Source organism: Alosa alosa, chromosome 11 (genome assembly GCF_017589495.1).
Source record: "Alosa alosa isolate M-15738 ecotype Scorff River chromosome 11, AALO_Geno_1.1, whole genome shotgun sequence".
NCBI lineage: Eukaryota > Metazoa > Chordata > Actinopteri > Clupeiformes > Clupeidae > Alosa > Alosa alosa.
The window spans coordinates 9,178,909-9,204,608 of NC_063199.1; the positions used below are offsets into that span (position 1 = coordinate 9,178,909).

The window sequence follows — 25,700 nt, forward strand, 5'->3', positions numbered from 1 at the left end:
ATAATTTTAGACTTGCTACATAAAGGTAATCCTGGCTATGGTTGTCACGAGACAAGTAAGCTAGCACGCTAATGCAGAATGTCTTTGGAGGCGTCAAGTGTGTTGGCACCATCGCAGAAAACGTCGCTGTCATCTCTTCTTGGTAAGCTGCACTTTGTTGCCTTAGAAAGAACACAGGTCACTGTCATTTCACATCCTCCCTGAGTAGGAAATTAGATCTTGACTAATGTTAATCCCAGACTCGGGTCTGTCAGTACAAAATGATGAATATAATGATTTCACATCAGGTGAAGTTCACATGTTGGTAGTGATTGTTCACGTCCTGTGGTTTGCAGCTAGCCGCGCTGGGAAGAGGCCGAGAGAGCATCTGTCCGGAGAGGAGCTGCAGGAGGCTGCTATTCAGCTGCTCAACAGCAACCAGAACCTGTCCGATCTGCTTCTGGAAGTGGGGGTATGTCCGGTAGAGAAGGAGGCGGCCTGACGGCCTGTAGCCTTTAGCGGTTCACTAATTCGGCCTGACAGTGCCATCCATATTAATAAATATCAACCCATTCCAGAGACAACATGATGCCCATGTGTTTTATTGGATGTGTGCAGTCAATGAGTGTTACTAGTTTAGCATGGTTATTATCAACAATGTACTGCAGGCAGAAGTCCTGATTCGAATTAATTGTCCCACGTCATTAAATGTCCCACATATGATTAGACCAATAGCTGATTGTTTTAGACTCCTGCATATTTTTCTTTGAACTATGGTGGTCACTTGGGTGTGTTTTTGAACCAATTTTAATATGTGTGTGTGTGTGTGTTTAATGTAGCAACACAGTCCCAAGTTTGGGAAAGTAGATCATTACTGGGATTCAGGAGAAAGAGATGCATTTGATCACCGCCCTGACCCTGTTCAGAAGACTGGAGCTTCTTTCCTCTGTACGTTTTCATCTTATGCGCACAAGCACAAATCAGCCCACATCTCTCATGTCACACTTAATTTTGTAGCCTCCCAACACACTCCAGCTTTGGAGTCAAGTCAGCTGTGACTACAGGCATTTCATGATGTATGTTGGTTGTGTACTGCTGACGGAGCTATATGTATTTGTGTGTGCGTGCCTGCGTGCACACAGTGAGTGAGCTGAAGAGGCAGTCACAGGAGCTGGGGGTCCCTGTGGGTGTTCTCTCAGTCAAGGTGGTGCTGGAGAGAGTGCTGGAGCTGACCACAGAGAGAGATGAAGATCATGTACTCCTGACCTCAGCACAAAGGGTACCTGCCACTCTATTTTCCTTCTTCTTGTCTCATCTTAAGACCTGTCAGTGTGCTGCCAACAATAACTATCCATAACGATAGTTTAACATAATTGTTTCAGCTCATGAGAATAGCAATATCCATACTGCACATTATAACAATGATTGTGATTGTGTGTGAATGATAGAAACCAATCATTTGGAATCCAAAAAATGTACACATTAAATCATGAAAGACTCATTCCTTATCGTTAGTCAGTCATTCAAATAGTTTCTTGCTATTTTCTTGTTGTCAGTATGGACAGACCTGTTCAGTTGACAATGCAAGCCATGTCAGTTGTAATGAACCGAAATGCGTCACATGCTAAGGTTGTAGAATATGGACTATGCTCGTGCCCGTGAGGCATTTGTATGTATTTTGATATGACTGAATGAGTTGTGAGGTTGCTCATATGGCTGTTTGCTGTGGTAAATGTTTTTCTTAGGCCCAGCTCTGTGTGTTGCTTCAGTCTACAAGAGAGCTCCTCTCACTTGGAACCTTCAGTCCCAGGCTTTTATGGCAGGAATATTGGAAAGCACAGGTGTGTGTGTGCATGTGTGTACATTTCCTCCTTTCTAGAAGGCTGTTGTAATAAGCAGAGAAACACATTTACATTTAGTTAAGTGGTTAATGTATCTATTTCTCGTCCACAGCCTAAGCTTGAGGTTATCTACCATTTACATGCTGAAAACATTCTTGCCCTGGAAGACCTCTTTGAAAGGTTAGTTTTGGCATGTCACACCCCCTTGTTTACCTGAGGCCATTTTCAGATCACAGTAAATATAATCTACAGCAATGAACACAAATATGAGAGTTTGGTCTAAAGCTATGCAGAAATGTTAAGTACATTGGCAGTAATGTTTTATGCATTAGTTTTATTCATATTCAATTTCTATATCAAAAAAAAGATTTACATTTCAGCAGGGACGGACTGGGACTAAAAAAGGCCCAGGGCTTTCTTCCAGATAGGCCCACTACCATTCACGCATGCACACACATTAGCTGTCTATCAGGATACAATCTCTCAATATTATTATGCACTGTATAATAATATTTTTTGTATCACATTCAAAATAGTCAGTCAGATTTTACAAATGTTATCGTTATTGATTAATGATTAATATTTTGTCTCCTACATTCATTCATATTAGTAGCCTAAACCAACAGGGATGTCATATATCATTATGGTAAATGGGGGTCTATCAATAAATGGCCATGTTTGGACATTTATATCTTAAAAGTATTATTCCTAGCCTTACCAAACTTTGCAGAATGGAAGACAAACATGTTCTTAGTAAGATTCAATCATTAAAATAGTTTGTACCACAGTCTCATGGTTTTATAAAAGTCCCTAGTTTCAGAAAAAACATTCAGGGTTTTCTCTTGAAGTATAATCCTTTGTTAATGTTGTCCCAAAATGTGAAGTCTCTAAAACAAAAGGCCATGACAATAAAAAGGATAAAACAAGGCGTGTTTATATTTTTGTGTCGTTTTCATGCAACTAATATGGTATGTGGGGTAGCTAGTAGGACCATAACAATCTATGTGGAAATAGCTAAGTATATGGACATTTAGTGTGTAAAGCACCAATATTGTTCCAAGTCCCATTCACAGAATAAGTGCATGTAGTTACAGGTGTTTTCGGAACACCAAAATGAACATTTACAATAAACAATAGATTTTAGCGCCCCCTCAGGTGAAATACAGCATAGCATTTTACTCCTTTTTTAAGGAATTTCAAGGTCTGAAAAAAGATAAGAAGACAGAAGATTTGCACAGAAATATTTCACAGGCCTTGGTTTCAGACCCATTGATGATCTAGACAAGGTTTGAACATCTGAGACGGTGCAGCAACAACCTTATCTGATTTGACACGGAATGACTCAAATATGTGGTAGTTGTCTTCGTCATTCAATAATGAGGCAACAAGCTGTTTGTTTTACAAAAGGACCAAAAAAAAAAACTCAAGTGCCCTTACCGCCAAACATGCAAATATATAGTCTGTGAGAGGCAGGAACGTTGGAACCATCCAAATGGATGATGTGTGCATGGCATATATCGCGAACATGACCGCACCCAGGCCTAGCCCTGCCCTTAAAATCAACAGGTCGGACTTTCACTCCCCAAGAAAATGTTTAAAATTCTGGTTGCTAAACACACCATCTTCATGTAGATGTAGTTAGAGACGGACAGAAATACTAAAGCATGGCCCGTCTTCGGTCTGACTCACATCAACATTATCCCATGCATTATAGGCCTACTGCTTGACTCGCATACATGAATATAGGCTACCGAACATGGACATCATCATAGGTGATGACGTTTTGTGCCAATATGTTTGTAAAAGCACAACCACAGGCAGTCCTTTTGGTGAATGGAGGTGCATTTCCCTTCCTTTGATTAGTTATAGCCCATGTTCCACATTAATCGTAGACTATCACTGCAAGGGCATGCCAAATGTGTGTGTTTTTTAACCACTACACTACCACTGCCCACTAGAAAAAGACTAGAGTGCCAGATGGTAATATGAGTACAGCGTCAGGACCGCACACTGCAATCTCCCAGAAGAACTAAATTTATTGAGTTAAAAACAACGCAACGCTTCGACCTAGGTCAAAACGTCGCATTATGTTTTTAACTCAATAAATTTAGTTTAGTGGGAGATTGCAGTGTACTCTTCTTTCCTTGATAAGCCTTTTTTGTCCTGCACCTGGCCTCAGCGAGGTGGGATGTGCATACAACCACTTTAAAGAGGACTACAGTGTCAGGACCACCATGCCTACGATATGCAGCAGCCTCTTTTAAGTGTCTCCTAGCACTAGAAGTTCTAGTATAGACAGAAGTCAGGTACTCTTGATGTTGCACCACCCAATCAGTCGGTGGACTATCCCTGTGGTCACCTCCAGTATTTCCAAGTAGGTGGTCGACTGGTAACTGTGACTTCTGACCGAACATCAGCTCGTATCGGGAGTGCTGTATGGACTGGTACACGGTGGTATTATAGGCGAACAGGAGCTGAGGGAGCAACTGGGGACATTTACACTTCTTTACAGGGGATAAGGTCCTGAGCAAGTCATGAAGTGTCCTGTTGAAACGTTCACATTGACCGTTCCCCTCTGGATGATAAGTGGTGGTTCTAGTCTTTGTTATGCTGTAGGTGTCACACAGGTGCTTCAACAGCTCCCACTCAAAGCTGCGCCCCTGATCAGAGTGGATTCTCCTTGGCACGCCATACACATAGAACCATCTCTCAGTTAGAATCTTAGCTACGGTGGAAGCTCTCTGATCAGGGGTGGGAAAGGCCTGGGTAAACTTTGAGAAAACATTTGTGACTACCAGCACATTCTCTTGTCCTGTGCTAGCCCAATCCAAGAGAGTAAAGTCAATGGAGATTATCAACAAAGGCTTAGTGGCTAACACATTTCTGAAGAAGGTTCTGGCTTGGGTTATCTTGCTTTAGCAACCACACAGTGCTCACACTCAGAACACCACTCGTGCCACATCTGGGGCCAGTAGCACCTCTGTCATATCAAATCTGTGGTACTGTCCACCCCCAGATGGCCGTGGTTGTTGTGTGGGCTAGATAGCACTTCGACTCGCAACACCTTTGGCAGTAAAAGTTGCAGCACTGGATCCCTGGAAGGAGGAGCCTGGATCGCTCGGTACAAGGTCCTATCCACTTCCTGTATCTGGGAACACTACTTTATTAACTGCGGACTTCCCTTGCTTCACTCCACTTGTCTTAACGGGTATGTGGTCGTCCCTGTCACCAAAACCACAGGTATCTGGAAATACAGGGATCAGTCCCTTGCAGGACTTTCAGGTCTCTTTTAGTTCGACCAGGGATGGTGTCCACCATACAAGATTCTGTCATCCAAGAGTCTTGGAGAGGTGCACTCGAGGCTTGCATGTTGGCTATGGCAAGCGGCAGGAGGACATCCAGGCCGTGTGACGCAAAGTGTTAGTGGGGCTTGTGGGAAGCCTAGAAAGGGTATCGGCATTGCGATTAGCTGTCACAGGACGATATTTGATGTTGTAATGAAGAGGGCAAGCTGAGAAACCCAGCAATGTTCCAGAGCAGAGCACCCAGTTTCGCTGACTGCAGGTATTGGAGGGGATTGTTGTCAGTGTACACGGTGAACTTGTTGCTCAGGAGATACTTGCCATTTTTATCCGTGATTGCCCACTTGACTGCAAGGAGTGAGTTTCATGGCACTATAATTTGACATGTTCCTCTCACTTGGCCGCAAGCTCCGGCTAGCAAAGGCTATTGGTCACTGCAGCCCATCCTTCTCCTGTGACAGAACTTCCCCCAATCCGGCATGGCTTGCATCCGTCTCTAAGATAAAGGGACGACTGAAATCGGCATAACCTAGGACTTGAACTAGTCATTCTTTTAAGGCTCTGAATCCAGAAAAAGTTCTGAAGGCAAACCTGACTACATGACTACATCCAATGTTAACTATCCAATATTCAGATGTCTGTAATTAAAATGTATGCAAATTAGTGCATAATTAATGAGATTGTTAAATTACATCCATAAACATATATTTTCAGAAAACTTGTAATGCAAAAAAATATTGTCTCTACATAAATAATGTAAAGTAAAGTTTCATAAGAATATCAAGGAGTTAAATTTTTTTATCCTATTCACCCATTCTGTGTTGTCTATGGAGGCCATTTTTAGGCCGCAAATGCTAATTAGCAGGTTTAAAACAAAAAAATCAGCTAAGTAAATATGATATTCAAAAATTAGGCAAAATACCCTCTTTACCAGTGTTTTCTCACATTTGACCCCCAAGTGATAGTAGTCCCAGTCTTAATTATGCATTATATAAATGATGATGTCATCTAAGTGTGAAAATGGATCGTGAAAATTTGAAGACAAAAAAAATATTGTTCCTTAGACTCTATACTAGCAAAATATGCAAAAAAATCAATCAAGTTGGCAACCTTGGTGACACTTTAGGCTTTCCATTGTCCCTTGTGCCTATCCTGCTATTGAAAACGCGATTGAGCAAATGTTGCTAGTTTTTTAATGATAATTGATAGCATAGACATGGGCTACTGATAGGCATAAATGAAACATTTATTTGGAGCTAGGCACTGACTAGGCTACTTGGCTGATGAAACATATCGAACCAGGCTGTTGGATGGACAGCCTTTCTGGACTTTTCCAGAACGCCCAGATTGCTAGTCCGCCCCTGCTTTTCAAGAAACAACAAAACGCAGACTGGTGTAATAGCCAGAGCAATAGAAAGACAGAGTTGCGACACTGTTTGATGTCGCCCCCACGCAATCAACAGTTCCAAAAAACCTGTGCTGAATGGCTGTATATAGAACAAACTGCTCACTGAATGCACCAAAGATTTTTAAAAGAGTGTGTGTGTGTGTGTGTGTACTCAGTAATGATGATGTTGGGAGCTGGTTGGTGAAGAAGTTCCAGGCTCTGTGTGGGTTACTTCCATCCCAGGAGGAGGAGGAGCTGACCAAGCAGAAGATCTTGTCAAGTAGGAGTACCACCACATACCTGGCTATTATGAACATACATTCCAGCCATGTTTCAATGAGCCGTGTTTCAATGAGCCTGTCAATTCTATTCCATTCCATTTTTTCTTCTTTTCATCATTTGAATGATGATGATGACTGAGAACTCAAAACCCTTGAGATCGGGTGTGTTTGTTTTGATGTAGCGACTTACAGTGCTGACTAAAAGCAATTCATACTGCACTTAACAGAATGCACGTTGGCCGGTGGCATAAGCCGCTGCAACAATAAGAACACACCCATTGAGAACTTAAAACTTTGTTATACCTTACCTCAGCAAGGTTTGTTAAAGTTGCCAATCACATTTCTCTGGAATGTTATTACAACCGCAACCAGAATTAAAAAATACAGGCCTCTAGATTCATTTGATAGTTTATTTTTTCTTTTGTCAGCATCTCAAAGAAATAACCCACTGGATGTGTGAACGCACTCTTTTAACAGTCTCATGTACAGATGTAAACATATTCTCAACATTGTGCTCCAGCTGTCATGTGTGCTCTGGTGCGGGGTGGCTTTGAGGAAGCCCAGGACACTGCTTCATCTTCCAGAAGGTTCCCTCAACGTTGTTGCTCCGTGCTGGACAACATGCTTTCCTGTGAGTGACTGATGTCTCATTTTGACTTCCACATACTGAGGCTTTGACCAAGAGCGTGTTGTCTGTTACATTAGCCACAGCTGTGTTGATATATAACCTAGGCTCAACTTTAGCCCTTTTGACACACTTCTATTGTTAGAATAGCCTCGGAGATGTCAGACTATATCTTGGCTCAGTTTTTCGCGGGGATTAGAGTCTGGAAACTCTCAGCTGGGATGACCACGGCCTAGCAGCTTTCTGGCAGGCCGGTCAGTCGCCCACGGGGACTGGCTAATCCATCCAGCTTCGATTTGATCTCAAATGGCTCTCATTTGCGACGGCTCTTAACCACGCACCAAATGTCCAGACCACAATAAAGGAAGGGTGGGGCTATTGAAACAGACGGGGCTATTGTAGACTCATTGGTGGATTTTAATTCTCTTAATCAGGGCTGCTGGACTCGCTGAGCTCCAGCCAGGGCCCACAGGAGCAGGAGGAGGGGAAGGCAGCAGCGATGGCCTGGTGAGCTGACCCAAGCACAATCTGATGACACAGCCACCCATGGCTCAGACATGCAGCTTGTGTTGGTGTAAAGTGAATTATTTTCCTCCTCCACTCTCTCTCTCTCTCTCTCTCTCTCTTTCTTTCTTTTTTTTTCCCTCCCTTACGCTCTCTGATGGCATCAAACAGGGTGGGAGTGTTTGAGGCCTGTGTGTCTCATGCCTCCGTTCTCGGCCAGGCTCTGCGTCGTTTCTCCACACGCTCCCTCACACACATACTCACCCACTGCCCACGACTCAAAGGTGAGCAGGCAGACATATATCTCACACACACACACACAAATATTTTTTTATATATATTTAGACTGAAACAAACGGTTATCTCCGATATTCATTCGTGGGGAAATGAGTTTTGTGTTCAAAATGGGTATTTTCAGTGTCAGATGCAATTGCCATGCAGAACAACTGGACCTTTGCCAAAACCAACCCCCTCTTGACGTCTCTGTTTTGTAAGGTAGGCCTAGTCTCTTTGTGTACATAAGCCTCTTGTGATTATGTACAGTATGTGCCATAACTGAGTCAACAAGCATCATTCATCATACTGAATACAGGTGTTTATCATGGCCACTGTCACAGCTGTGTGACAGAAGTCTCATGGGAACTTTATGTTGTTCATTGGAAAAAATTGAATTAGCATGCATTGTTTGTTTACCTGGAATGAAGTTATGTGAGGCAAGAAATATGAGGCACTAGTTCATTAGTTAGAAACACAGCTGTATTTTCTTTTCCTTTTGAGCATAAATTGCATTACGCAAGTGACATTTTAAGACCATATGCTTGTAGAGATTGAGAACAGTAGCGTGGCACACATGCCATTTCCCATGTTAACCACTTCCTCCTTGAATGGTATCCAGAGCTACAGCGTGCACACCAAATACTGATAAATGCCTCTTATGCTAATTCATGTCTTGGTCCTGGGATCAGAGAAAGAATACTGTGTGCCGATGATGGCCCTATAGGTAAATGTTCTTTATCTTCAATCACATACACGGAACAAAGTACTGTGGGAATTTGACTATCTGACGTGTGTGTGTGTGTGTGTGTGTGTTCTATGTGTTAGCTGTGTGTGTTGTTCAGTATGGAGGAGCTGCTCTCTCATCTGCAGCAGGTGCTGGAAACTCACGAGGTCAACTGGCAGCATGTCCTTTCCTGTTTGTCCACCTTGCTGGTGTACCACTCAGATGGACAGCCATGCCTCAAAGGTCAACACATGCACATACACACACACACACACACCAAATGCAAAAGCTAGAATACACTTCAAAGTCACCTCTTTTAAGCAAATATGGAAATGGCACACAATCCCACATGATAACCTTTGCCACACATACACACTCACTCACTTATACACACATGTTTACCATTATTATGCAAACATTATATGTGTGGGCATAAGTCAGGCAGCAGCCATGTTTGCTTTCCAGCATATTAATTGGTGTTGATGGACTGCTGACGTCAACTCCAAGAGAATAAACATTTTCTGATACCCATTGCTTTGCCACTGATATCATGCCTGATTACAACACTTAGTGCAAAACAGAGATTAGCAGATCATGTAATTATGTATGTCTGCCTTTGTCTCTTGCAGAAATGTTGTCTAGACTCCTGAGTTTAGCATTTGAAGCCTACGACCTGGAGAGCATGATCACCGCCTTCCTGCTGGCTCGCCAGGGGGCGCTAGAGGGCTCAGCATTGTTCCCCTCCTACAGTGACTGGTTTAAGGTGAGGAAGAAAGAGAGAGAGAGAAAAACATGCCCCCTGATTCAGCATACACTCTCCATTACACTGGGGCTGTCCTGATAATTATGGGAGTATGCTTGGGTAATGGGTTATATCTTTTTATGGGGTGCATTGTGGGTACTTAGACTATTTCCATGTACTGTAAGAGCAGTCAGAATGGCTATTCAGGGCAGTGCGTAGACCTGTGGGAGAGGTGATACACCCTTCCACACTTTTGATAAATATGTGAACACATATTTAAGTGTCTTATCAGACATGACTAATAGAACACGTCAGCACCATTTTCCTAAAGCACCATTTCTGTGTAGTCACTCACGGTGATATCCCAAACAGTCCCAAAATGTCTTGTGTCAGATTTGACCTTTTTGTTTAATTATACATCACTAATTAATTTATTTCTGCGGAGTGTTGTTCATGTGGAAACCTTCAGTCTCCCTTGTCTTGGCTCATTGGCTGTCCTGCCGTGCGTTCATGTCCAGTTCATGGTGTAAATGAATGAAGAGCTTTATTTAAAAATGGCTCCCCTGTTGATTTTGCTCCACTTCTTCTCATCCGTTTGTCAGCACAGGTAACAATGTGGCAGAAAAATTGCTGTCAGTGACTTAACTGTTTAATGAACTCTGAAATGGTTTGGGGATGCAGTAGGGGTGTCTCAGCTGTCATGTGTAGAACAGGAACACCACACACACACACACACACACACACACACACACACACACACACACACACACACATGTATATTATCTCTCAGGTTCAACTTGACAGTCATCACAATAGCAGTTGTTTGTTTATTTTTAGCTGGCCTTTGGAGGTGCCAGTGGTTACCATGGCAACAGCAAGAAATCGCTGGTGTTCCTGCTGAAGTTCCTGTCTGACCTGGTGCCCTTTGACCCGCCACAGTACTTGAAGGTACATTTCCACCCTGTGACCTTTAAGTGGCCTTTGAGTCCAGACAGGGTTATTATCGTGTGTATAATGTAGCCTGAAATAACTGCAGAAGAGTGCATCTTAATTAAGTTGACCTTCTGAGTTATTCGAGCCCTGGCTGCATTTGCTGTGTGACTTCATTGGGGACTTGTCAGTGAGCTATGTGTGAGACATGTATTTCCACAGAGTAACATTGACATAAAAAAACAAAAGTCTATTTTTGGCTGTTCTTTGTTAGATTCTGGTGAGCCGCTTGTCTTCCAGGTGTTCACTACCCTGCTCTCTTCCTGTCCAGGTGCATATTCTACACCCCCCGTATGTTCCAGCCAAGCACCGCGCTCTCCTGCAGGAGTATGTGTCCCTTGCTAAAACCAGACTGGCTGACCTGAAGGTAAGCCCAGTAGTCCTTGAGCCAGAGGGGTCGGTAGGTACCATCTGAGGGGAATAAGTCTCATAGTGATTTTTGGCAAGGTATTCCACCCTAGAGTTAGAAAATAAGTGATAGCATTGCATTGGTAGTAGCTTTTTGTGTGTCATCACCCTGTTTATGTCTATTTGCTCATGAGGGGATATATTACAAATCTTAACTTATCCCCACAAAACTTCTACTATACTTTACTATACATATGTAAATTAGGCATTATCTAGTGAAATACGCAATTCACTCTAATATGTCCAAAATGAAAACAAAAACAAGAATTTTGAACTTGACCTTATGCAGTGTTAAGGTTTCTGTACTTAAAATGTATGCAAATTATTGCATATTTCATTAGATAATGGATAATTTACATATACATACAATTTCAGAAAATTGTGATACAAAAAACATTGACTTAATGTACATAATAAGCTGTGGAAGTTTGTGGGGATATCTATTAGTTATATGTTTTAGCCCATTCACCTGTAAGATATTCCTTCATAGACTTACAATGGACATAAACCGTCTGATAAAACACTAAAAGATACCACAAATGTAATGCTATTACATATTTTCTAATTCTAGGGTGGTATACCTTGTCAAAAAAGCCAAACTCTGCACATCAGCCTGGCTCAACCAAGGAAACTGACCTCGTTCATTCCCTAGTCATGTGTGCTCAATCACAACTTTTTCACCAAGGCTTCTGTTATAGATTAGGCTAAGACTGTTTCTCCGTTTATTTAGTATCATTTGCTAATAGGAACCTCTACCAAATGAGACAGAAGCTGGAAGAAAAGGGAAGGATTGTTACCACTCTCTTGCACACATGCACACACACACACACACACACACACACACACAAGCATGCTATAGGGTAAAGCATGGATAACCCATAAATTTGAAAACTATGTGACATCCATGTTTTGAAATTCACATCATGTTCCCAGTCAGTACTTACTGGCCTGATCATCTGTCTGTGTATGAACACTGGAGGAATGGTCTGTAGTGGTTAGACTTGTGAAATGTTGTGTGCAGGTGTCAGTGGAGGAGATGGGTCTCTATGAGGATGTGACTGGAGCCGCTCCAACTGTTCAGGTAAGAGCTCCCCAAAAAAAAAAGTCAAAGTCGGCACAGCAAAGGTGACCGGCTGAAGTAAAAAAGTTAGCGTTTTCCAATTAATCCGTTATGTACCGGTAACTTCTTTTTTGGCTCTTATATTGTTTTAAGAACTTTACCTGTCTTTTCCTTAAAAAAATGTTTTTTCTTACAAACACACACACACAGCCCCAGCATCAAGCCCAGCAGGACGTGGAGAAGGCCATCTCTCTGTTTGAAAGCACTGGGAAGATTTCTGCCATGGTCATGGAGGCTAGGTAGCTGCCCTGTATTTCTCTGTATTCACATTATGTGCGTGTCTTTACTGCATACAAAGGATATTCAGTATCACTGCTCTTTTGTGCGTTCAGTATTTTCCGGAGGCCCTACTTCCTGTCTCGCTTCCTGCCCGCCCTCCTTACTCCACGAGTGGTCAGTATCACTGTCACTCAAAAATGTCTCGTTATTATTCAGTATAATCAGGCCTGTGTTTTATGTAGCTTTGAGGATATGATTGACGTCATTTTGTATTGAATACCTGTGCTATCATCTATGTGTAGTTGCCCGTCAAGGCAGATGCCAGGATGAACTTTATTGAAGCTCTGCGGAGGTAGACACACACACACACACACACACACACACACACACACACACACACGCGCATGCTCACCTTCTCTCACTTTTACACTTTGTGTGGTGTAGGCCTATGCTAATTTGTCCATTGTACATTTATATGGGTCGCTCCGGTGTTTTGTCCAGGGCGGATAAGATCCCATCAGCTGTCTACTCATCATACACAGACTCCTGCCATAGTGAGAGCCAGAGGCAGCAATGTGGTGAGTGTGTGTGTGTGTGTGTGTGTGTGTGTGTGTGTGTGTGTGCATTTATTTATGTGTCCATAGTGGGTTCCTGCTTGCTCTGAGTGTGATTCAGAGGCATGCACTACACATGGAGGTTACTGGTTCATCCCGATATCTTTGGCAGAAACCACTAAAAGAACCGCTCTGAGCTATCTGATGTTTATATTGTGATGTTTTGTTTTGAGATTAGTGAAGTTGCCAGGGAACCAGTTCCCTTGCCCTCAGGCTAAACTTGTGCGTGTGCGTGTAGGTGTGGTCAGGCCCCTGGAGGGCAGTGAGGCTGTTCTGGCAGTGTTGCGCTCTCAGCTGCAGGAACTCCGGAGGCTACTGTCCTCAGGAGCTAACCATGGAGGCAAGCGCACTCACACATGCACTACAACATCTCTCAATTCACAATTCACTCTCTCTTACTATCCTACACACACACACACACACACACACACACCTGTAAGCCCCTGCGTACTCCTCACACTGTGCACTCTCTCTCTGTCTCTCTGTGTTGTGGACTGCACAGATGTGTCGGCCCAGCTGGCCCGGATCTCGGACACGCTGAGCGGAGCGTCCCCCGAGCCCCCAGAGGAGGCGGTCGGACACCACGTCATTCAGCTCCAGACGGGGACGCTATGTTCCAACGAACTCCAGACCAGAGTAAGAGTTTCCATTCACTTTCACTATGTGGCCACCCAATTCTATTGGATTTAGTCACACACAGGACAGGATCTGCAGGTGTTTTATGCGGCATTCCTCCAACTGAGCTGTTGGCCTCTACGTAGGACCAGAGAGGTCAAGTGCAGCTGTACAGTGGCTTTTATACTTGTGTCCTGTATTGTAGTTCATTGTCTCATGTTTGCGTTCCCCTCTCCTCTCCACCTGCTTGTCCCCATGCTGTGATGAGCAGCTGGTGAATGCCCTCCTTAGGGGCTTCTGTCAGTGTCTCCTGGATGCCTCTAAAGCCAATCCCCCCAACAGGTGAGAAAAATGTTACTTCCAGACTTTACACAATGATTAAGTCTCATGAGTCATGACCCCGGTTGTTTTGGAGTTGAGATCTGGAACATGCTGCCCCCTTCTGGAAGCCTTCATGACCGCTTGGCTTCTGTGTACCCCCCCCCTAGGCAGGGAACGTGGGCGGCCCAGTTTGTGAAGCTCCTGCTGGGCCACAGGCGTCTGCTGACCTCCCTCCTGCACCGCCTCTGGGATCTGCTGCCGCAACAGGTCAGCTGACGGCTCATCCTCTCACTTGCCCCCCTCTGTCTCTCTCTCTCTCTTTCTTTCTTTCATTCTTTCTTTCTTTCTTTCTTTCTTTCTTTCTCTTTCCTTCTTTCTTTCTGCTTTTCTTCATCTAGATTGCTCTCTCTTTCTCTCATCTCTCCATGCCAACCTCCAGATGGTCTTGTCACGATTTGCTTTCCTCTGTGAAAACTAAACCCGATGGTGCAATCCTCTCGCCCTCTCTCCCTGCGTAGGGTCCCTCTTTGGGTGCAGCTCACGTTCTAGGACTGGCTGCTCTGCTAGTGCAGCTTCATGCAGCCGGACCTCTGTGCCCCATGGTGCAACTGCCTTCATCCTCCCCCACCACCTCCTCCTCCCCCTCTTCCTCGTCCCTCGATCCGTGCGCCCCTCTGCCTGTGTCCGAGGCTCTGAATGCAGCCCTGCTGAGCCACACCAGTGACCACATGAACTTCAGTCTGCGGTGAGCTCCAGTCCTTCACGTTCTCCATCTGATCTGAAATCAGCACTCCCTGTTCTCTTCATTTCCTCTTTAAAAAGAAGAGGAGTTAATGCATACATCCCTAATGCCTGCTGTCTGATGGCTTCCAGTGGTGTTTCTAAGTGCTCAGAACATAATTGTTTTCTCCCATCAGCCCTTTAATGGCCAATTATAGGAGCATAAGTGAAGCCTCTTTGTAAACTGATGTTTTATTCAGTGACCTTGTATAGACAATTTCAGATAGTGCTTAATTCTCATTTTCCCCACTCTCAAGGGAAACTTGAGAAACTACCCCCTAGGTGGGGGAATATCATAGCCTGTGCCTTCCAAACTAGTGTGAGGATGAATTTATTCATGCCTGTTGCTGGAGTTTTCATTGTCAGGGTTGATGTCTGTATTATTTACTTTTTTCCCTACAGGTTTTGTGTGGCTGCTGTTAGCTATGGCCTGTGCAGCTCCCATCCTGAGGGTGTCCAGCAGTGCATCCCCAGCGGCCTCTACAAGAAGGTCTGAAGTGCCTTACGTCACCACAGAGCCATAATGTCTGCACGCAACCAGCAGAATCACACAACCAGCAGCTACTGCTGGATAATGTTCTGTTTGTACTTGACTGTAGGGAAAAAAATTTCCACAAGGTTATTATCGCAACAATTGCACTATGAGTCACGATCAGTCCTTTAAATCGTGTACTTGTCAACATCAGAACAATGTGGTTTTGGGTGAACAGAACTGCCCTAGTGAAGTAAAGAAGCCTACCTTCTGAAGTAACAAAACATATGAATCCCTGTGTCTAGTAGCCTAAGTCTAGTAGCCCCAAATGCCTCTTGCTATGTTGCTGGGGATGTTTGTTATACAGCAGTGCGTTCTAGTCTGTGCTGGGTGTTTTGTAGCTGGTGTACCTGGTGCCCAGACTGGTACCGGAGGCACGGGCAGAGGGAGGCTGCAAGGGCCGAGGCCAGCCGGAGCACCTGCAACCTGGAGGGGGCGTCGAGGAGCCGGGGGTGTGGAGCCGCCTCACCGACCCTACAGTCACTCTCACCGCCTCCGTCCTGGAGCTGTGGAGATACGGGCCCTTCCGCTCCCTGCAGAAACTGCCAGCCTATCAGGTGGAGATTTGTGTGTGTGTGTGTGTGTGTGTGTGTGGTCACATCTGAGAATCTGTTTTGTCGTGTCATGTTCCAGAGTATAAATGGAAAAAGTACACACAGTACGGTCATGGTGCTCTTCTGATTTCTTTGTGTGTGTGTGTGTGTGGTGCTCAGTTATCTTTTCCTGAATGGCTGGCCCTTGAACTCCGAGTGCAGCGGAGTCAGGATGCCCTTTCTGACCCACAGAGGTAAATTACACACACACGCACACACACCACGCACACACACACACACACACACACACACCACACACATGCACAATCACTCACCTTCACCTTTGCAATGTAAGACAGTCTTAAGATGGCGTCCACAGATGGCAGTGTCCTGTGTGTGTTGCAGGCAGGAGTATGAGCAGTGGGCGTGTGAGCAGCTCTACCTTCCCACCGCGCTGGGACAGGGGGGCTGTGGAGGAGACGTGCAGAGTGCCTGCACACACATCCTCAACGCAATCATGGACATGAGCACCAGGTGAGGGTGCCACCACTCAATACTCATCATGACTAACTCTCTTTCTTTCTCTCTCTCTCTCTCTCTCTCTCTCTCTCTCTCTCTCTCTCTCTGCATGCATGCACATCCAATTTGGCCCTCTTACAGGTCTGAATACTACATCTGAAGTGTTCTTTCTGTAGACCTCTGACTTAAGCCAGTTAAACTCACATTATCCACAAAGCATTAACCAGAGTGCTTGTAGTGCTGTCTACTTTGGCACTGAACTCTCTGTAATGTTTTGCTGTGTGTCTAGTGTTAAAGCCTCACAGTCCCATAAGGGTTATAAGCTTTGGCTCAGACTAAGTCCCATCATGTGTTCCCGCCAGACCCCAGTCCTGGCTGAGTCCTGTCCACAGTGTCCCGCTCACGGACACCTGCCTCCCGGATGTCCTGTCCAGACTACAGGTGCTGAACCAACTCTAGCCACTGTTTGTCCAGGGGATTTAGTGACTGTGTGTGTGTGTGTGATTGTGTGAGTGTCTGTGTTGGTGTGTGCATTTGTGTTTGTGTGGGTGTGCACATGGAAACACATTGTTAACATAGCTGTGCTCTGGTTATAGATTCAATATTTCCCATGTTGACTTGAGTGTTATTGACTGTGTGTGTGTGTGTGTGTGTGTGTGTGTGTGCCCTGCAGGAGATGGTATGTGAACTGCAAATGACTCTGCGCTTTCAGAGTTCAGGGCGAGCAGATGGACACTTCCTCTTTGATGTGGTTGCCGGGAGATGCTCCAAAAGCCCCGACTCCCAGGACCTCGGCAGTGAGCTGAGCCTGCAGCAAACACTTCACACCTGGAACAGGTACCGGGCTGTGTGTGTATGTGTGTCTGAACTCCTGGTGTGTGAGTGTTTGTGTGTAATTAACACTTTTTTGCTGTGTTTGTGTGTGTGTGTGTGTGTGTGTGTGTGTGTGTGCGAGCGCATGGGAGTGTGAACTATTATTGTGTGGGTGTTTGAGTGCAATTTACACTTTTTGCTGTGTGTGTGCCCGTGCGAGTATGATCTCTTACTGTGTGGGTGTTTGTGTGCAATTAACACTTTTTGCTGTGTGTGTCTGTGTGTTTCAGAGTTACCCTGGCCTTGCCAGCTCTAAGTCTCATCCCAGTGAAAACTGAAGGAGCCAAGAGGAGTCTAGACTGTCAGCCCCTCATAGAGCATGTGAACCTGTATCAGGTGAGGAGAAAGCTGAGATTTAGTCATCCACATCGGCTAACTCTTTAACTATAACACTTTCCCGGGCAAGGGAAATATCTGTGCCTGGAAAAAAAAAAAAAATGTGTCCATTTATTTATATATATATATATATATATATATATATATATATATATAAATGGACATATATAATTATCTATTTTCAAATCTTAAACAGCCTGGCCCACATCTGAATTCTTGCACAGTGCCTGAGAACTTTGAGCCCTGTTCTTTTTTCTGTATTCAGCATTTATTCAGCTCTCACATGTCATGTTGTTACATGTGTATGTTACATGTCATGTCATCCCAATAACTGATCATGTTGTATTTTGCAGAGAAAGGTGTGTAGTCCAGCTGGACTCCTCCCCTATCCTCTCACTGCTCACTTCCTCAGGGTGAGTGCAGCAAATTAGGCCAGGCAGACTTTGGAAATGCACATTTGGAAACTTTGGAAATAGGAAACGTACATGTTGTTGTGTGTTTGTATGTGTCCCTTTGTCCCTTCATTATAATACTCTAATCCTGTGTTTGTGTGTCTGTGTGTGTGTGCGTGCATGCGTGTGTGTGTGTGTGCGCAGGGGATTGTTGGTGCCAGTATGTGCTGTGAGCGTCCGGCTGCATCCATCAATAGGGCCGTGTCTCAGATAAGCCAACAGTGCCCTCTGCTGTTGGCCTCCGCTGGGGTAAACAAACACTTCATTTAAGCTCATCCCATGCCACTGTCCTCTTCATCACTCACTGCCATTGATCATACGCTACCGTTTCCCCATTACTAAGCCTTAGCCTAGTAATGATGCCAATAGTGCACAAATCAGTCATCAAGGTCTTGATCAATGCAAACACAGGCACACTGGCAGTGCAGTGCACACATGTTTTTACACACACACACACACACACACACACACACACACACACACACACTGACTGGTGCTTACTTAGTAATTTGCCCAGACTTGTGATCAGAATATTGAGATTCAGGAAGATGATCTAGTGCAAGATGAGTAAGGTGTAGGTTGCTCACACACACAATACACTCCCTCTCACACACCAACCCACTCACTCAACCACATGGATACTTGCTCACCCACACTTATAAATGTCCCTGTTTTTGGTAAAACTGTGATGTGTATTTGTCCTCCAAAGCTGATGATGCACAAGACACCTTTCTGACCAATGTTGCTGGGCAATGTTCCTGAGTGTCGTTGTTCTGGCACGTTTCCTTTGATATTGGCCAGATTATTTTTCTTGAGAACTTCAGTCGGTTCAATCGGAACACATGGACCCAGTTATGTGTTTACCCTGCTCAAAAAGTTGCCCCATGTATCACCTAAAGCAATATCAAGCATTCTGGGCATGCGTTGACAATGTCAGAGACGTCATTCTCTTAATTATATGTCGGTATACCATGAGTTTGAAGTCGTTATTTTAAGGTAATAAAACTGCATTAGGTTGCTTTAAGCCCACATTCTGTGGCTCTTAATAGTTTCGGTGGTTAGGTTGTACCACTTGACAAGTTCAGCTGTGACTTTTAGAGTACACCTCTGATATTGTATTTTAGGCTATGAGATGTAACAGACATGCCAGCACAGTTGATCTGTTGACTGTTTGCAGATTTATGGCATGTTCCGTAGGCAGAGAAAACCTGTTGCTCTAGAACAGTGTCATTAATCAACAGAGTCTATACTGATGAACAAATAAATTAGACAGATATGGAAGGTTTGCAAAGTGATTTCATTCAAAAGAGTATTTTAGTGTTTCGAAAATACAATGATTAAACACTTAAAATTAGGGTATAAAATACAAAGCAGTGTGTAATATGAACAATGCGTAATAGCAGACGTATGCTTGTGCAATGCAGATATTGACTTGCAGTTTGGTGCCAAAGAATATGTTTGGTGCCAAAGAATATGTTGTCCATTGTTGCATACTTGTCTTAGTGAGGTTGTGCACACACGTTTTTGACCTTGTTGACGAAATGAGGATGAGTGTGGCTTTAGAATACATACAGTATATTATTGTACAAAATTTGAATGTTTTGTAAAATGCACGTGTATACCTCTGCAAGAATTAGAGTTTCAACAATCACTGAGCAACTAAGAGGAGACCATGTTAGAATTCTGGTTAACAAGGAGTTGTAGGAAGAGGGGACAGTGGAAAGTTCAGAAGTGTGCTTTATTTTCTTTGGATAGTACATGGCATCACCATGCAATGCTATGTGTTACATCTACTGTAGTTGATGTTCTGTTGAGCAATAAAATATTGTGTATGTTTATTTTTCTGTGTGTGTGTGTGTGTGTGTGTCATTCACAGCACTGGTGGGGGCATCTTTCACCTGTGCTGGGCTCTCAGTGGAATCGGGGGAGCGACGGAGACTTTCTGCCAGAGAAGCTGCAGCAGCTGGCCGACTGCCACTCCTGGGCTTGCAGGTCACTTCGGATTATCTGATTTCAATTGACAGTATGCTGATGAAAATACCAACAAAGTAATAGTACATTGTTCCAGGCTATGTGTGTTATATAAGACACTAACCACACTGAGTGTACACACACACACACATTTTTTTTTCTTATTATCCCCATCCAAAAGGTATAAATGGCCTTCTTGACCCACACTCTCATGCATACTCTAACATGTTGACATAACACAGACTTACACAAATTCTGACCTCCCATCGACCTGCACATGTTTACACTCCCAGATACCATTTCGTCTACAGACGTCAATACTGCCATGCAAAGATGCACAAGTACACAGGCTGTATCTTCACTGTCCCATGTGTCACCACTCAACACCATTATCAGGTGGGGTCCGAATGTCTGAATGTTGTTGTGCCCTCACTGCAGGTGGGTGAGCAGCAGCACCGGTCAGTCTGAAGTCCCATTTGCGCCTGCGCTCCTGTTGGCTGCCTGTCTCCACCAGCAGTGGACCAGTGGCCTGGACATCTCCCCCCGGAGCAGCCCCGAGAGGCTGGCCCAGCTGCAGCAACACCATAGGCCGGTGAGGAGTGGGCAGTCATCACCTTCTATAGGGCCTCCACTCATGAGCCCAAGGGCTCAGACAGGGTTGAAGCACAAGGAGAGGGAGTGGTTGCTGTCTATTCAGTCTCTCATTTTTTTTCTCCCAAGCATGTAAAGCTTCACTAATTATGTCTTAGTTCAGCTCCATAATACAAAGAGGGGTTTGCAATGCCACTGTTGTATCGTAACCCCCCCAATTATCACCAGTTTTGTTCGGAAATTCTAAAACAACGATGTTTTTTAACACTTCAAAATAACATTTGCTAAATAAACCTTAAATTTTTCAGTAGCCATAGGTGTGTAGATTTGAACAAAATCTGGTTTGGTTCGGGAGCATTTACTGCCTGAAATATCCGTTTTTGTTTACCACACTCGGAGTTATAGTGCTGGCCTGATGGGTCGCCTATTTACGCCGTTTCAACGGCACATGATTAGACCGAGAATTCTCGTCATGAAATTAAAATTCCACTGGAGCTCCAAGCGGATGTGTACACGCAGTAGTACGCATGGGCGGATTATGAACTTTTGGGCCCCTGGGCCCAGACGTATTAAGGGCCCCCCACTAATTGTCGTATATGTGGGAGGGGAGGGGGGGGGTTTGGGGGTCCTCCCCTAGAATTTTTTTTTATTTGTTTGATGTGATTTCCTGTATTCTGGTGTATTTTGGGGATGGCTAATACTAAATTCAATCAGATTCATAGCCTACATCCTGATTTGTTGATATTGAGGCAATGATTCCATGCAAAGGCTTGGGCTTCAGGGCCCCCTGACCCCTTGGGCCCCTGGGCCTGGGCCCAGTAGAACCGTGCAGTAATCCATCCCTAGTAGTACGGTGTCTAGTGTAATCCCGCTGGATTTTCTTGTAAAAATGTGCGATTTTTTTTTTGCATATTTTGCTAGTATAGAGTCTAAGGAACAACATTTTTTTTGTCTACAAATTTTCACGATCCATTTTCACACTTAGATGACATCATCATTTATATAATGCATAATTAAGACTGGGACTACTATCACTTGGGGGTCAAATGTGAGAAAACACTGGTAAAGAGGGTATTTTGCCTAATTTTTTAGAGACAATATTTTTTTGCATTACAAGTTTTCTGAAAATATTTGTTTATGGATGTAATCTAACAATATCTCATTAATTATCCACTAATTTGTATTCATTTTAATTAAAGACATCTGAATATTGGATAGTTAACATTTGAATGTAGCCATGTTCAGGTTTGCCTTCAGAACTTTTTCTGGATTCAGAGCCTTAAAAGAATGGCTTGTCCTAGCTTATGCCGATTTCAGTCGTCCCTTTGTCTTAGAGACGGATGCAAGCCATGCAGGATTGGGGGCAGTTCTGTCACAGGAGAAGGATGGGTTACGGCGACCAATAGCCTTTGCTAGTCGGGGCTTGCGGCCAAGTGAGAAGAAACATGTCAAATTATAGTGTCATGAAACTCAAACTCCTTGCAGTCAAATGGGCAATCACGGAAAGAAATGGCAAGTATCTCCTAGGCAACATGTTCACCGTGTACACTGACAACAATCCCCTCCAATACCTGCAGTCAGCGAAACTGGGCGCTCTGGAACATTGCTGGCTTTCTCAGCTTGCCCTCTTCATTACAACATCAAATATCGTCCTGTGACAGCTAATCGCAATACCGATACCCTTTCTAGGCTTCCCACAAGCCCCACTAACACTTTGCGTCACACGGCCTGGATGTCCCCCTGCCGCTTGCCATAGCCAACATGCAAGCCTCGAGTGCACCTCTCCAAGACTCTTGGATGACAGAATCTTGTATGGTGGACACCATCCCTGGTCGAACTAAAAGAGACCTGAAAGTCCTGCAAGGGACTGATCCCTGTATTTCCAGGTACCTGTGGTTTTGGTGACGGGGACAACCACATACCCATTAAGACAAGTGGAGTGAACCAAAGGAAGTCCACAGTTGATAAAGCAGTGGTCCCAGATACAGGAAGTGGATGGGACCCTGCAGCTTTTACTGCCAAAGGTGTTGCGAGTCGAAGTGCTCACTAGCCTACACAACAACCACGGCCATCTGGGGGTGGACAGGACCACAGATTTGATATGGCAGAGGTGCTACTGGCCCCAGATGTGGCATGAGGTGCAAAAGTGGTGTTCTGAGTGTGAGCACTGTGTGGTTGCTAAAGCAAGACAACCCAAACCAGAACCTTCTTCGGAAATCTGTTTGCCACTAAGCCTTTGTAGATAGTCTCCATTGACTTTACTCTCTTGGATTGGGCTAGCACAGGATGTTTTCTCAAAGTTTACCTAGGCCTTTCCCACCCCTGATCAGAGAGCTTCCACCGTAGCTAAGATTCTAACTGAGAGATGGTTTCTATGTGTATGGTGTGCCAAGGAGAATCCACTCTGATCAGGGGCGCAGCTTTGAGGGGGTGCTGTTGAAGCACCTGTGTGACACCTACAGCATAAAAAAGACTAGAACCACCACTTACCATCCAGAGGGGAACGGTTAATGTGAACGTTTCAACAGGACACTTCATGACTTGCTCAGGACCTTACCCCCCTGAAAAGAAGCGTAAATGGCCCCAGTTGCTCCCTCAGCTCCTGTTCGCCTATAATACCACCGTGTACCAGTCCACACAGCACTCCCCATACGAGCTAATGTTCGGTCAGAAGCCACAGTTACCAGTCGACCACCTACTTGGAAATACTGGAGGTGACCACAGGGACATTCCACCGACTGATTGGGTGGTGCAACATCAAGAGTACCTGACTTCTGTCTATGCTAGTACTAGGAGACACTTAGAGGCTGCGGCATATCGTAGGCATGGTGGTCCTGACACTGTAGTCTCTTCAAAGTGGTTGTGTGCACATCCCACCTCACTTAGGCCAGGTGCAGGACAAAAAAGGCTTATCAAGGAAAGAAGAGTAGTTGTCTGCACACTGCAATCTCCCAGAAGAACTACATTTATTGAGTTAAAAACAAAACACAACGTTTCGACCCACCAGGGTCTCCATCAGGCCTGATGAAGACCCTGGTGGGTCGAAACGTTGCGTTATGTTGCATTATGTTGCGTTATGCGGTCCTGACACTATACCAATCTGGCACTCTAGTCTTTTTCTAGTGGGCAGTGGTAGTGTAGTGGTTAAGGAGCTGGGCTAGCGTGCAGTAGCCTGAAAGTTGTCGGTTCAATTCCCGGCTTTCACTGTTATGCCCTTGAGCAAGGCACTTAACCCCAAGTTGCTCCGGGGACAATGTGATCCCTTGTAATATAGCTGACATACAGTATGTAAGTGACTTTGGTCAAGAAGTGTCTTCTAAATGTAATGTACATGTAAACTCTTTTGCAAGAACCATTTTCATGGTCGCCACAAAATCCAGGATACATGGGTGTCTACAAAGTATAAAATTGTGGAGTGTCTGAATGGAATTGGCACACACTATCAGGCCGTACGGGGAAGAGGGCCCCCTTAAGACGTTCCACTCATAATACTGCCGGACAGCATTCAAACCCCTTCCACCTTCCACAGTCTGTTTTCACATGAGTTCTCTGCCAGTGTAACAGAAGTAAATATTCTCCCTGTCCCCTTATGGCCTTGGCAGTAGATAGGTATGCTACCAGGACGGTGAACTTTAAAGCCAGGTGTGTATGTGGAAAGGCTGACCTGCCCACCCGTGGGTGGTAATCGTGTAGCTTCCTCTCTGGGAGAACAATGCATTTGAATTGTTTGGCGCATGGGTGCTTGTGGTGGTTGTTGTTGGAAGAACATGGCTTTATTCTTAATTCTAAGACTTCATTGCTTCTCTCGCACGCCCGGCCTGTTGGCTGTGGATAACCCGTTGCTTTTAAAGAGAGCAAATGCACATGGTTTAGTGAGAAAACCAAGGAATTCCAAGGCACTCTCAATTCTCAAAGGTAAAAAGCCTTTATTTTATTGGCTTGGTTACATTAAACCTTTTTTAAAAAAAACTCTGATGCGTTTCGGCAAACAAGCCTTCATCAGGGAGTCAAACAGTTCTCAACAGGAAAGGAGAGGTTTTTTAAAAAAAAATAAGTCAACCAATCAATTTTTTTTGGAATTCCAAAGAGCATCCAAAGAGCACCTCAAACAAAACATTTTTGAGTCCAGGAAGCGCTCCTAGACAGACATTTTGTGAATTCTACAAGCACATGGTTTAGTGTCTGAGCAATGTTTTCCCGCCTTGAGTTATTTGTTTTTTGTATTAGTTCAGGCTGTGAAAGGGCCATCCGTGGGTTTGTCTGTTTGTTTGTACCTTATATTCTTTTGTTTGTTAATTTTGCCTATTGTTACTCAACTGCCCATTCCTATGACACCTAGTGGTGTACTGTGTTGCCTGTACTATTATAGATTATTTCCAAGACAAATTTCTCTTAAGGTAGACAATAGAAGGACATGGCAGGTCAAGAATAGCATCAAGAAAAGCAAAGGTTAAGAAATCGTTTTTGACATAGGCAACAAGGGTGGAGGTGTTTTTACACTTTTCAGGATATGGATGGATATTGTTTTAGAACCAACAACCTAAATTATTTGGGGGTTTTGTGGGCAAAAAGTGGAATTAATTGTCAAAAAATTAGAAGAGAATGTGAATCACTTTTCGGACTAGATATAATCGCTTATTTTAAAACATACAGATAAAAACACTAAAGATGGATCGTGAAAATTTCAAGACCAAAAAAATCTTGTTCCTTAGACTCTATATTAGCAAAATATGCAAAAAAATGATTTTACATGAAAATCCAGCGGGACCCTATTTTTCAAACACAGCATACTGTACTACAGCCTTACAACACTGTTTACAGCTCATCGAATCACGGTAAAATGTAATTTTTGGTACATGGCTCATTTAGATACACCTATGGTGTGGGTGCTTGCGTTTCTTTAGGAATTCGCCGTCTTGGTTTGTATACAAATGGATATTAAGTGACATACACGCAAGACGGCGGAAATACGCAACCGACGTTAATAGGGGGAGTTCCAATACATCACTTCCATTTGCTCCAGCTGTGCTTGAGTCTCTTAGTGTTGGGTGTGTTGGTTTTCAGGTGCTGGTGTTCCTGTTGTTCTTCTGCATGAGCGACCTCCTGACTGCTTATCTCGGTCCTCAGGTATGTTTTTAACATTCAAGTCCTACACTTTACCAGAA

General features: G+C 44.2%; 1 protein-coding gene across 2 annotated transcripts in view; it reads left to right on the plus strand.

The window, feature by feature from the left end:
• The window catches only part of LOC125303498 (Fanconi anemia group A protein), a 28,865-nt gene that overhangs the window by 343 nt on the left and 2,822 nt on the right, over positions 1–25,700 (plus strand). Inside the window, exons 2-38 of one of the 2 annotated variants that reach the window (XM_048257272.1) lie at positions 26–142; positions 336–451; positions 819–927; positions 1,122–1,258; positions 1,725–1,820; positions 1,933–2,000; positions 6,686–6,789; positions 7,311–7,421; positions 7,850–7,922; positions 8,091–8,203; positions 8,338–8,414; positions 9,021–9,162; positions 9,549–9,682; positions 10,499–10,609; positions 10,923–11,018; positions 12,081–12,140; positions 12,330–12,418; positions 12,512–12,572; positions 12,701–12,750; positions 12,900–12,976; positions 13,251–13,352; positions 13,515–13,648; positions 13,899–13,969; positions 14,116–14,215; positions 14,467–14,693; positions 15,131–15,218; positions 15,602–15,817; positions 15,974–16,047; positions 16,199–16,327; positions 16,675–16,753; positions 16,986–17,149; positions 17,416–17,521; positions 17,875–17,934; positions 18,118–18,222; positions 19,850–19,965; positions 20,383–20,536; positions 25,600–25,662. In XM_048257272.1, coding sequence (XP_048113229.1) covers positions 79–142; positions 336–451; positions 819–927; positions 1,122–1,258; positions 1,725–1,820; positions 1,933–2,000; positions 6,686–6,789; positions 7,311–7,421; positions 7,850–7,922; positions 8,091–8,203; positions 8,338–8,414; positions 9,021–9,162; positions 9,549–9,682; positions 10,499–10,609; positions 10,923–11,018; positions 12,081–12,140; positions 12,330–12,418; positions 12,512–12,572; positions 12,701–12,750; positions 12,900–12,976; positions 13,251–13,352; positions 13,515–13,648; positions 13,899–13,969; positions 14,116–14,215; positions 14,467–14,693; positions 15,131–15,218; positions 15,602–15,817; positions 15,974–16,047; positions 16,199–16,327; positions 16,675–16,753; positions 16,986–17,149; positions 17,416–17,521; positions 17,875–17,934; positions 18,118–18,222; positions 19,850–19,965; positions 20,383–20,536; positions 25,600–25,662 — 3,876 coding nt within the window. In that variant the 5' untranslated portion in view covers positions 26–78. The remainder of the gene's footprint in view (positions 1–25; positions 143–335; positions 452–818; positions 928–1,121; positions 1,259–1,724; positions 1,821–1,932; positions 2,001–6,685; positions 6,790–7,310; positions 7,422–7,849; positions 7,923–8,090; positions 8,204–8,337; positions 8,415–9,020; positions 9,163–9,548; positions 9,683–10,498; positions 10,610–10,922; positions 11,019–12,080; positions 12,141–12,329; positions 12,419–12,511; positions 12,573–12,700; positions 12,751–12,899; positions 12,977–13,250; positions 13,353–13,514; positions 13,649–13,898; positions 13,970–14,115; positions 14,216–14,466; positions 14,694–15,130; positions 15,219–15,601; positions 15,818–15,973; positions 16,048–16,198; positions 16,328–16,674; positions 16,754–16,985; positions 17,150–17,415; positions 17,522–17,874; positions 17,935–18,117; positions 18,223–19,849; positions 19,966–20,382; positions 20,537–25,599; positions 25,663–25,700) is intronic. The other variant, XM_048257273.1, reaches the window with a different exon arrangement.